General features: G+C 38.0%; 1 protein-coding gene across 1 annotated transcript in view; it reads right to left on the bottom strand.

Moving 5' to 3' along the window:
• The window catches only part of FAM13A (family with sequence similarity 13 member A), a 102,619-nt gene extending 89,515 nt beyond the window's left edge, over positions 1–13,104 (bottom strand). The window contains 2 exon segments of the mRNA XM_020988305.2: positions 3,751–3,792; positions 12,823–13,104. Of these exon segments, the coding sequence (XP_020843964.1) occupies positions 3,751–3,792; positions 12,823–12,851 (71 nt within the window). The 5' untranslated portion in view covers positions 12,852–13,104.
• Between the last annotated feature and the right edge of the window lie 267 nt (positions 13,105–13,371).

A 13,371-nucleotide genomic window follows, 5' to 3' on the forward strand; every position in this document is an offset into this window, starting at 1 on the left:
ATGCAATACTGATAATGTGGGCTTCTGAAAAATAATTCTACACTTGCTTATTATGGCATATTCAGTTGTTGCATATTTATTCATTTTCTAAGTTACTCTCCAAAGCAGTGGCCTCTTCTAGGTGACAGACACGGGCCTGGTGCAATGAATGTGGAGTCAGAGGCCTACTCTGTATCTGACCCTGGCCAAGTACCAGTTTCCTCCAATGCAAAATGAGGTTCAAAAAGATGACCTTTGTGACATCTTCCACTATAAATCTATGACCATAGACATAATTTATAATGTATATTTGCTGTGAATATACAAATATATATTCTCTAATACTTCAAAAGATTATGACTCTAATGGAATGGATTATCTACCACTGCAGATTACCATGCTCTATAAGTAACCAATTTGTATGTAACCTCTATGCCTTAGCAGGAAGTCTTCATGAGTCGATATATTTCCTCCCACCCCTTTTCATCAACTGATGACCAGTCTTCTGGTGATCAGATATACATATATTCATATAGCATAGCATAGGCTTTTCTTGGGGAGGGGGAAGGAAGACAAACCTGTGATTTTATTGGTAAAGGGAATTTGAAATGAGAAAATTCCCTCTAGTAATGCAGATCCGTACCTCCTTTGCCTCTGTCACCTTGCCTGATCCTGCTGGGTAAGAAGGAAAGTGCCTGCCAGAGAAAGAGGGGAGCTTCCCAGCATCCTAGTCTTCCTGGTTAGCCATTCCATTGTACACTCTCCCAGCATTTTCCATGACTCCACCTCTACCCTGTCCCAGCCTTCCCCAACCTCTCCCTCCCTGGGAGGATTTTACCCTGAGTTGGGATGATGATATCCTACCCAAACACATTCTACAGCTTGCAGATTCCTAATCCATCACATTCTCCCCATCTCAGTGATTCTGAAGCCTTGGTTGTCACTGGTCAAACACCATTCTCCAACCCCCATTAACCACTTCCTTATTACCATCCCCATGAACCCAAGCCTCCCCCAACCTCAAGTGCTTGACCAGCTCACCACTTCCCCTATAGTCTTTGGAATGCCTGTTTAATAAACTTGCTTTTATCTTAAACCTTTTCCTTTCTCCTTCCATTTTCTTACACTCCCTCCTTATGTCACAACTTCCCTGGCCAGGACTGGTTGCACATTCCACTCATGCCCTTTGACTTACTGGTTGGGACGGCGGGGGGGGGGGGTTGGAATACTCTTGAGTCCCTTTGCCCCTTTATCCTAACATTGATCTTGGCTGTGCTAAGCTTCAGTTTTGGACTACACCCATCACTCAGTGCCTTCACTCCCCCTCACATAGTGCTGAACAGAGCTGGAGAAAATAATGAAACCCTACTGACCAGATCCACTACAAATTCATGTTTTATATCTCAGCTGGGTTCTCACTGCAGTAGGGTGAGCCTTTTATACCTCTCTGATGGATTCATTATCCCATTCACCACAACGACTTTTCCAAACCTTTTCATTCCTTTTAAAAGCTCACATAGCTTCCTCTCTCCTACTTACCTGAGAAACTTGCCTCAAATCAGCAGAAAAAAAATTGAGGTCATTCACTGAAAGCTCCCTCTTTTCCCTCCTTATCTCACATTTCTCAGAAGCCTTTCACCACTGTCTCTTCCTCTACCACTGTCTCAAATAAAGAGGCAGCCTTTTTCCTGGCCATCGCCAACCCTTCTACATGTACAAGGGATCACACTCCATCCAATATTCTCCAGCAGATTGCCTGCTATCTCATCACTGTTCTTTCACTGATCTTCAATCTCTGCCTCTCTCTTGCCTAAAAACATTCCCATGTCTTCCTAATCCCATCTATCTCTGCTAGCTATCATTCTACACATCTCCTCCAGTTTGTGGCTAAACTCCTTGAGAAGGCCATCTACAAATGGTTTTTCCTTCTTACTCTTTTCTTAACTGCAGTCTGGCTTCCTACCTCATCATTCAACTGAAACTCCTTTCCAAAGTTACTAATGATTGTTTAATTGCTAAATGTAGTGTTCTTTTCTTAATCTTCATCATTCATGGCCTTTCTGCAGCCTTTGACAATGCTGTTTGCCTTCTTGTCTTTGATACTCTTTTCCGGGTAGGTTTTTATGACATTACTCTCTCTCTCTCTCCTGGTTCTCCTCTGACCCATCTGACTTCTTTTTCTTGGTCCCCTTAGCTTTATTTTCATCCACCTCCTGCCCACTTATAGTGGGTCTCCCTCTCAGTTATGTTCTGGTCCCTCTTCTCTTCTCCCTCTATACTATTTCATTTGGTGATCTCATCAGCTCCCATGGATTCAATGATCATCTCTAACCTCTAACCTGTCTCTTGACCTCGAATCTTCCATCTCCAACTGTCTATTGGACATCTTGAACTGGATGTACCCTAGACATCGTAATCTCATCATGTCCCAGACCTCTCTGTCGCTCAAGGGTGCCACCATCCTCCCACTCACCCAGGCTCACAACCTAACGGTCATCCTCATTTCCTCATTCTCTCTCTCCATACTCAATCTGTTGCCAAGCCTATTAATTTTATCTTCACAACATCTCTCATATGACATGTTCCACCTTCCCCCTGTGAGAGTGCCAGCATCCTGGTCCAGGCCCTCATCACCTCATGCTTGACCTATTGCAAGAGCCTTCTGGCTGGTCTCCCTTTTTCAAGTATCTCCTCACTCCAGTCTATCATCCACTCAAGCTGTCAAAAACGATCTTTCTAAAGCATAGATCTGACCATATCAGAATCCTATTCAATTAATGACTCTGTTATCAAATATACAATCCTCTGCTTGGCTTTTAAAGCGCTTCACAACCTGGCCCCTTCGTACACTTTCAGTTTCCTTACATCTATGTAGTCTGAATGGCCTTTTGGCTGTTTCTTCCATAGGATGCTGCACTATCTCCTAACTCTGGGCATTTTCACGGGCTGTCTCCTATTCTTGGAATTCTTTCCCTTCTCATCTCCAGCTTGGCTTCCCTGGCTTCCTTCAATCCCAGCTTTCTACCCTTTACTATAATAAGCCTTTCCTGACCCCTGCTTCCCCCCCACCCATACTAGTTTCTTCCTCCTGAGATTATCTCCAATTTATCCTGTTTGTGCATAGCTGTTTGCATGCTGTCTCTCATTAGATTGTGAGGTCTTTGAGAGCACAGAATGTGTTTGCCTTTCTTTGTATCCCCAGAGTTTAGCTCAGTGCCTGGCTCTTAATAAATGATTATTGGCTTCACTTGTCTGAAAGCTCAATCTTACTCAATTCAGGTTACCACATATACTGATCAAAGTCTTTTAAAGACTTCAGACACTTCAAGGTTTGTTGACTTGTCATTGACTTGACTCTGTAACTTATAGCATTACTGAGTTGCCTGTGACCAAAGGGGTGAGTGATTTGCCCAAGCCACACAGCTATCTGTCACGGGTAGGAATTAAATCCATGTCTTGTTAACTCTGAGGCCAGTTCCCTACATCCTGCAAAATAGTGATACAATGCAATAGAACAGAATGAGTTCAATGGAGAAGAGCAGAATTATTAGGGGATTTTCAAGTTAAAATTGTCTGACATATCTGTTTATTTTTCTCCTATCCTTTTCAATTGTTTGTTGGAAAAATTTCAAGTTCCCTGTCAGAAAATAACAGAGGCTGATAGTTACGTCTTAATGTAGCCGAGTTTCAGAATACATCATAAAGTGGATGAGTAAATACATTAAAAGAACCCTTAAGCTCCTCTAAACCCACAAACAAATAAAAAAATACCTTAAATAAAAAGGTGACATGGGTCTTTCTTCTTCTTGAGAACTGGAAGGAAAATACATTTGAAATTAGTATATAGTTTATTTATTTGCTTAAACAAGTTAATTTGTAGCAAAATAGCTGCTTTTGTAAAGCTAAAGTTTAAGTATGGTATGAGTGGAATAGGATTCATTTTGGTACATTGATGCTAACCTTAGCATAGGTTAAAGTAGATCAAATGTTATTCCAATTGGAAATGATCACTCAGTTAAGGAAAGTTACCTCTTCCAGAGAAACTGAGGCAGGACTTTTCACTTCAACCAGGATCATACTGTTAAAGGGAAGCATTTAACTACTTTATTTCAGTAAAAGAAATCACCACAGTATTTTAATTTTGTTAGAACTTTTACAGTGTATGCGCTGTCTGAATTACTAACATAAAATTAACTGTAGCTCATTATCATGAAGGCAAAACCGATTAATAGCCAATAATTAATGAGTGTGTGTATGAAGTACTATAGGAACAATTCTTTTAGCAACAGCAAAGCACATTGATCAACACAGTAACGAGGCACTTTGCTTTTCCCCGCCAAGTTTCTCTGATAAGTTTCAGTCCACATTAGTGAAATTTAAAGGTTCCATAAAGGCATAGTTAAAATAAACATTAAATTAATATAAAATCATAATAAAATATAGTTTTAGCAATATTTACACCAGAATATTTTAAGTTAAAATCTTTTGCATTAAATCTAGACTTCATAGAAACAAAATTATTTTGTCCTTCATTTATTAGAAATTGAGATTTTTTAAAAATATCTGAACAGATGGCACTGATTACTTAATCTACTGCAGAACTTAATACTCAATACTACTCTCATAGTATAGCTATCAATTTTTGTTTTTACATGTTTTTTTCATCTTATTTCTGATTAAACTGTAAATTTCCCAGCAAAAAAAAAGACTTATTATTGCATTCTTCATAGTGCATATAACATCCTGCAGGTACATACATATTTGTTGATTGATCTTAGAATAATGCATTCTCAAGCTATAATTGAAAAAAACACAGATAAGAGATATAGAGCTGAAAAAAAACACTGAACTAGAACTGGTCCACTCACTTGCCTTCAGACTACAAAGTTACTTTGCCCCCTCCCACATTATACTGCCAAGACAACAGATGTTATCTACTAATAAATTACTGTTGACTAATATTTGGTTGGAATCAACCAATTTTCTCAAAGTTTTAGATTTCTTAAAGAAAAACTAGCTGTATCTATCATTAACTTGTCACTTTTGTAAACGTCTTACAACCACATGTATGTATATATATATATATATATATATATATATATGCATATTATGTATATACATATATATCAAAGGAAACATGGGAAACATGATTGATAGTAGAATCTGTAATTTTTAGTTATCAAATACAATGGCTTTTATTTATTCAATAAATTAAATCAAATTTAAGATGAATCAATAGTAAGACATGGTAGCCAAAAAGCAAAAACAATCTTATGATATATACTTATGTATAAATATTGTATTGAGAATAAAGGAGAAAATAGTCTTACTGTGATCTACACTTGTCATACTGTGTACCTTGAGTGCTATGACCTTCTATTTTAAAAGTCACTTTGTCCCTTTGAACACCTAGAGGAAGGTATATATCTAGGGGACGTTAACCAGAATGGTGAGAGGTCTGAAACCATGTTGTAAATGTGGGGTGTCTCTTGACAATTCAGTTGTCTGAGAGAATATCTATCTCTGAGAAAAGCAGTTGCTGAGTTATGGCTGCCTTGATAGTTCACTTATCTGGGGTATAATTCTGCCCCAGAGTTCTAAGACAAGCAGTGATTGAATTAAATTTAATTCAAAGTTTCATTGTAAGACAGGAATTGTTCATTTGTATATCTGTATATATATTTGTATATGACAAGCTCTAGGACATTAGAATGAATGGAGAACATAGTCTGCATATAGAATTGGTGAACTTTTAGGTTAATAACCTGGGAAATCTAGACACCAGAACATATTATAGGACAAATGTAATTTATCTGATTATAGACAGAAGATGAGAATTTGTTTTACCAACCATAAGCTGTACCATGGTTGTTCAGAGAGAGCCCAGCTGCTGAACCAAGAAAAGTTCAGAGACAGAGAGAAGAAAGAGGTGAAAAACAGCTTTTTGAATTGTGTCAAAGAGAGTTGATAACTTTTTCTAGGCACTGATACATTACCAGGTAGATTGGTTGGTTGGCCAGTGAGAGGCCATCTACTCCTAAGAAGAACAAGAATAGAAAATATTCTATTTTGACTGGCTGCTGAAAAAAATAAGAAGGAATAGAAAAATGTATTCACCTCCTATTATGATTTCTTGCTGAGAAGAAGATAACTTATCTTCATTGCTACATAATATTGCCAAGAGGAGAAAAATCTTTCAAAGAAATAGTAGTGGAGAGATTTCTTGCCGACTTTAGCCTAAAGGTCTTTTCCTTTTCCCAAAAGAGCCTAACATTACTCCTGCTGAAGGTATGAACTTAGCCTGAAGCTGGACGTGGTGTATACCACAGTAATAAGTCCAACTGAACTAGGAAAAGCTTTGAAGTCCAGATGAGCTGAGGAAAAGCTTGGAAGCAGGGAATCAAAAATACTACCCAAAAGATTGTCTACTGTGGTTGTGAGGTGTTACTCCAGAACACTGTGGATCAGCTCAGGTTAGCAATGGAAATATCTAGCCAACATTCATCATGCTATGCTAAGCTCATCAAGGTTCGTTTATGGATGATTCCCAAAAGAGAAACAGGAAAACAAAGTGTACTGTTCCAGAGTTGTGAGTTGCCTTTGTGACACGTCCCCTACCTGATTTAGGTGCATGCTTATTCTCCCTAACAATAATTTTCTGCATTGTAGGAAGAGTATAATTGAGAATTATGGTTAAAGATTACTTAACTATTGAGTGTTTTGTATTTTCAGTAAATATGTTAGTTAAGATTAGATTAACTGAATATGAGTGGATAATTTGTAAATGGACAATATACAGGTGGGAGTTCATGAGCTGTAGTATTGGTGAGAATACTCCTAAAGGGATATACCTAGGAACTTGAAAATTAGAATAGTAGCTGCTACTCTTGGCAATCATGCCAACCTGTTGAAATGGCTTGAGAGAACATAAGTGAGATAGCCTCAGCCTACAGAAAGCAAGAGAGAGAATCTGGGAAGAGTTGGGGTTAGTACCATGCTTGAGTAACATAAAGGTAGGTTGGCAGAACTAGAGTTGTTAGAAGACAACAAGAAAAAGGTCATGCTCTTTAAAAACTGGGAGACATGAGAGTTGTCTTCCAATATTAGAATGAATTTTATTAGGAAGAGGGATGCGCAATCAATGATGTAGTGTCTAAGTAGTATTTTTTTTCTATTTTGTTCATGTACAAATGTAGTGATTTTATTTTTCCCCTGAAAAATTCTTTAGCTGCATCTCAGAAATTATGGTATGTTGTTTCATCATAATAATTTTTTCATATCATTACTAATTTTTATGATTTGTTCTTTGAATCACCTATTATTTAGTATTCCATCATTAAGTTTAAATTTGGGTCTGTGCATTTTGTTTGTCCTCCCTGAACAGATTAACATTTTTATTGCATAATGGTTTTAAAGGGTAAGTTTATGTTTCTGCACTTTCAATTTTATTTGCAACATCTCGGTGCTCTAATACATGATAAACATTTGTAAAAGTTTCATGTGGTCATGACAAATACATATATGTATTTATATATATGCATATTTTCCTTACCAAAAAGACGTCATAAATCTTTTCGCTATGGTTTCTCTAGTAATTTGCCCAATTCAATATTTTCCCTTTTGTTTATCTTTCTCTTAGACTTATCCAAAACTGAGAGGGACATGAAATCTCCTGCCATTATGTCTTCTTGTAATAGTTATTTTTTCCTTTATTGATGTATATATTAAGGCTTTTGGAGCATATAAGTTCAACAACGATATTGGTTTGTTGTCTATGATTCTTTTCAGCATGATGTAGTTTCCTTATTTATCCCTTTATATGCTGTGAATGTTTGTTTTTGCTTTGTCTGGTAGTATAATTATGACTCCTCCTTTTTTTTTTTAATTACCTGATTACTTAGTTTTTTCCCAGTTCTTCATTTTTATTCTATGTGACTTTCTTTTTAAATGTATGGGGTTTTTTGTAAGCAAGTGTCAGGTTTTGTTTTCTTAGCAAATCTATTATTTTTTTATTTTATTGGATTGTTTAATTCATTCACACTTAATGTTATGAGAGCTAGGTTTATATTTTCCTCCATTAGTGTCTTTTTTGGTCCAGATCAGGATTCCCGTGCCCCCCCCCCCCGTAAACAAAATACTTTGTCTCTTAGGTTATTTTAGCTTAATTTGCTTTATAGCAACCTTATTCTTCTCATCTCTCTTCCTCTCATGCCCAGGCCCACTCCTCCTGTACTCTGTTCTGTAGTTTTGCTTGATTTATTAGTTCCTTTTTCCTACTTCCTTTTTTCTAGTTATTTAATACTTCTCCCCCTTTATTTTCCTCTCAGTTAAACAGTTAAGCAAAATGCCCCTTCTTCTCCTCCCCTTCAACTTATTTCATTTGTTAGCTTTTTATTTTCCCTACCTTTTCAAAAAGGATTCCCCCTCATTCTCTTCATTATTTACCTTCCCTTTCAGTCTATTCTAGACCTTTATTCTTTGATTCATCACCCTTATAGCTAAATACATCTTTCTTCTTCGTATTCCTCATGGAATTAAATCTTCGAAGGTACCTACTTTGGGTTCCCTCTTCTATTCAGTTTCCATGTTATTTTCTTGTAGATCTTGCCTCTAGCAGCCTTTTTCTGTTTTCCCTCATTCTCAGAAATGCCAGTTCCTGCAGGTGGTAGAGTATTGCCCCATGGGAGGAGTTGTTCTTGTCCATGATTGTGCAGTTCATCATTAATCTTTGTCTTACTTATGGTCATTTCTCCCCATTTGCCTTGAAATAGCTGTCCCCATACTATTCTGCCAGTTGGCCCTGGGAGTTCTGATTCCTCTTTTCTTGAGGTGCCTTCTCTTAGCACCAAATCCTGGCAGATTATACCCACTGTAAGTTCCCCACTTTCCTTTGTAGAATATCTCTCTTCCCCCACAAGAGCATCCTTCAGTGATATCACCTTCCCAGCAAAGAAATAAGATTTCTTTCTTTCTTTCCCCTTAACTTCCTCCCTTTGCCTCCTTGCCCATTCTCCTCTAGGCTCCCTTGTTGAGAGACTAAGGGAGTTATTTTTCCTTCATTGTTAGCCTTTGACTTTATTAAGGTACATCATATCCTTCCTTTATCTTCATCCTCTACTATTTCCTTTTATTTGCCATCCTGTTTTGTAATTCTATTCCATTAAAAAAAATGATTCACCTGTAGGTGGAGTGTTGTGAGGTTTAATTAATGTTATTTGGAGTCTATTTCTCCACCATCACTTCTACTTGATTTCTGTTTTCATTTTTGTCTCTGTACTTTAAGAAAGAAATCTTTTAATGATTTCTCTGTTGTGATTTTGTTGTTGTTCTTGGTTGTTGTATTTGTTTACTTTCTTGTCTATCTGTTGTCTAGGCTTTTTGAAAAGTAAATTATTTGTTCAATTCTGGTTTTCTTCCTAAGATTGCTTCAAATGCCTCTTTTTATTAAATGCCCGTGTTTTTTTTTAAGTTCAGTTCAGGTTTGCAGGGTGTGTCACCCTGGGTTACATCTTGAGCTCTTTGGCTCTTTAAAACACATCATTCTATTTTATCCTTTGATTTCCAGTGAGTTCAGAATACTCATGTTATTTGAATTTGCTCACCTTTATTTCTGAAGGTCTTTCTTTTGGTTGTTTGCAGAATTTCTTGCTTGTCATTGGCTTGTTAAATTCAATCACTAGATGTCTTGGACTTCGAAGCATAGTTTTTGTTTGTTTTGTTCTATTTTTTGTTTTCTTTTGCTCTTCTGGAGGAAATAATTGGATTCTTTAGATTGGCACTTTATTTTCTCTATTCAGAAGTTCTGGATAGTTTTTATGGTTTGTTTGGTTTTTTTTGCTTATAGTGTTCAAGATTTTTTTCCTTGCTGTGTTCTTTTGGGAGACCTAAAATACTGAAGTTGTCTCTACATATATCCTATCTTTGAGACCAATGTTTTGCTTGGATGGAAATCATGTTTTCTTTTAATGCTATTTTTTTTTTTTTGCTTGCAGATTATCTTTTCCTTTGGTTTTGTATTACCAGTTATCCTCTTTTTTTGTTGTTTCTTTGGTGATACATCATCACAAGTTGAATGGTTTCTATTCTGCTGCGCAGGCCATAAGTTATGCTTTCACAAATTTTATTTCTTTTAAACTATTCAGAAACATCCGACTGTTATTCCACGATCTCTTGGGAATCCCCATGGTACTCTGCTTCATCAGATGTTGATTAATTTTCCTTTGTCTGGCAAAATTTATTTATAGATATCTATACTCTTTTAGTGGATCTGTAGGCCAGATTGCTTTCTGTTATTGTTATACTCTCTGTTTGCCTTTAACTGAGTTTTTTTAATCTTCTGAGATCTTTGGTAATTTCAATCTTTTTTTCTACATATCCTCCTATTGCTCCCTTTTTTACGCCTTTCCATTTGATTTTTTTTTCTCCCTGGAAGTTGTACTTCAAAACCATCTCAGTGTCCTTGTATGCTAAGAAATCCACATTTCGTTGTCCTCTGTCTCTTCACTAAGTGTCTTCTGGGGGAACAGAAGTGGCTGCAGTTGGAAAATAGGTTCTTTTGTTCAGGCTTGTAGAGTGCCACACGTGTTCTGTTTCACTTCCCTCTGTTCCTTAGTTCTCTGGCTGAGTTCTGTTGCAGCACAGAACACTGCTATGCTACTGTACCAACCTGAGCAAGCATTAGCTTTTTGCAGATTGGTTTGGGGTGCTATTGAGGGGGCACAGTTGAGTTCCGTTGCAAGTCAATGGACTGGCTTGTGTAGCCCTACTGCTGCAGAAGCATGGTGGGTGGTGGGAAAAGGTACTGAATGAACATGTTAGGGAATAACCTTCTCTGCTGTTAGTTCATTGAATTGTTATCTTGTTAGAGTTCTTAGTATCCTAGACCAGTGGTGTCAAACTCGAATAGAAATGGAGACAAAGTCACTTAACCAACCATACATAAGAATCCTTGCAGGCCACATAATGTCTCCGAAAACAACATACTAATATTGTTTATGTTTTATTGCCTTTTCATTTACTTTGTTAAATATTTCCCAATTACAATTTAATCTGGTCCAGGATGTACTCAGGAGTGTTGGGGGCTACATGCAGCCTGAAGATTACATACTTGACACCTCTGCCTCAGGCTATGGAGATAGTTGGAATTGCTTTATCTCTTGCTCACAACTCCTGTTTTGGAGAGTTGCACTTCAAAGCTATCTCTGGATAGCTGGAGAGGTTTGAAAAATGTCTGCATCATGTGATCTTAAATTCATCAATGATCTCTTAATTGACATATCTAGTGGCTTTTTTCTCAATCCTCCTTCTTTTTTTTGACCTCTATAGCCCTTGACAGTGTTCATACTTACCCCCACCCCACCTCCACCTGGATACTTTCTTCTCTCTAGGTTTTCTGGACACTGCTTTATCCTGGTTCTCTTCCTACCTTTCTGACCTCTCCTCAGTCTCCTTTGCTGGATCTATGGCCAGCCATTCCCACTCACTATGGCTGTCCCACTAGTCTCCATCCTGGGTCCGTTTTGCTTCTCTTTCTATACTGTCTCACTTGGGGATCTCATCAGCTCTCATGGATTCAATGACCATCTCTATGCAGACGATACCCAGATCTACTAATCTATTGTTTACATTTCTCCTCACCTCCATTCTCCTATCTCCAACTGCCAATTGGACATCTCCAATTGCATATTCTACAAACATTTTAAACTCAACGTGTCTAAAACTGAGCTTGTTATCTTTCCCCTCAAACCCTCCTTTTCTGCCTATCTTCCCTATTAGTGTTGGGTGCCACTATCCTTCCAGTCATTTCAGGCTACTAGCCCAGGAGTCATCTTCAACACTTACTCTTCACTCCATACCAGTGTTGTTAAATCCTGTTGATTCTACCTTCAGAACACTTCTCATATCTCACTTCTTCTCTCCTCTGACACTGCCACCATCTTGGTTCAGGAGCTCATCCCTTCATGCCTGGATTATTGGAATAGCAATATGGATGGGATTCCCCCCTCAAGTTCCTCCCAACTTTATTCCAGCCCCCATGTAGCTGCCACTGTAGCACAGGTCTGAATATCTCACCCCTTTCTCCAGTAAAATCCAGTGGCTTTCAGGGTCAAATATAAAATCCTCCATTATGTGCCAGGTAGTGAGGTAGGCACTAGAGCATGAGAGCTATACAAATCAAATGGTTTCTGATCTCAAGGAACTTATATCTGAGAAAGACAACATGTACACATTTAAATGCACACAGAATACATACTAAATAAACAAGACAATTTCACTTCCATGTGGAAGACACTCTTTGCATTAATACGCGAAGAATTATGCAAAAGAGAATAACATATGGCGGCCTCCTACAATTTCTCTTTATCACAAGATAGATATTGATTTTCAAAAAAATTGCCTAGGTATGAAATCTAGAGAGGAAGGGTCCTCAGTGCAGGAGTATAAGAGATGGTCTTTAGCTTTTCCGCATCACTTAAGCTAAATATCCATCTTTTACTATTTTACCATATTGCAAATGAGGAAATTAAAGTCTTCCTGAAAACCTGCTGAATCTATTCCTTGTTTTCTTTTCCTCAGGTACTCTGAAAATTCACTTATCTGCTGTTTCTTCCTATATTCATCTGTATTCAATAAAGAGGACAGTTGAGCAATCCTGTTTCCCAGTAATCAAATGAGAGAGTCAGAAATAAAATTAGTCACTGTGACTGTCTGGAGGAAAATAAAACCTTTTTACACAGACACACTCTTAATATATGACTTCAGTATTAGCTAGGTAACTGGTAAAGTTATATGGTTTGCATGTTAATCAGGTAAGACAAAATAAAACAAGACAAAAATGAATACCTTTGCAGAGGCATGATTTCACAAGCCATTGCAGTATCAAAATTTACAAGGGGATCTTGGAACTGCTTCTTCTGTAACAGATCTGGTAGTCTCTGAATTCAGGCAATTTCTTCTAAGATGGGTCTGAGCCCCAAGGACTGTGTTGGGACTGGCAGCTGGAGGCTGCGTGCTGCAAACTCGTAGCCAAGGGAGTCGGCGAGTTCCTGAAAAATCGAGCCTCCTGCTTCTCGAGGTCCACACAGCTCTTCCAGCAGGGCTATTGCTCTTATAATCACTCTGCAGTCCTCTTTGACCTTTTGTTCCGAGGAAGCAGCTGCACTGGACAGCCAATCAGAAAGAGTAGTGACCGCAGTTCTGCATACTTACCTCCCTCCTCCTACGTAGGGGCTTGCCATCCTGGTAACTGGAAACTTTCTCTCCAGGAGTCCCACAGCCAACCCTGTCAGTCTGGGGAAGGCAACCAATAACTGCTTCGGAAGAAACCTTCCAAACCTCCAAGCATGACAGAGATTGCCAGCAAGGAAAAAAAGAAAAAACAAACCAAAACCA

This window comes from Phascolarctos cinereus, unplaced genomic scaffold (genome assembly GCF_003287225.1).
Source record: "Phascolarctos cinereus isolate Bilbo 61053 unplaced genomic scaffold, phaCin_HiC Scaffold_9;HRSCAF=440, whole genome shotgun sequence".
NCBI classification, from domain to species: Eukaryota; Metazoa; Chordata; class Mammalia; order Diprotodontia; family Phascolarctidae; genus Phascolarctos; species Phascolarctos cinereus.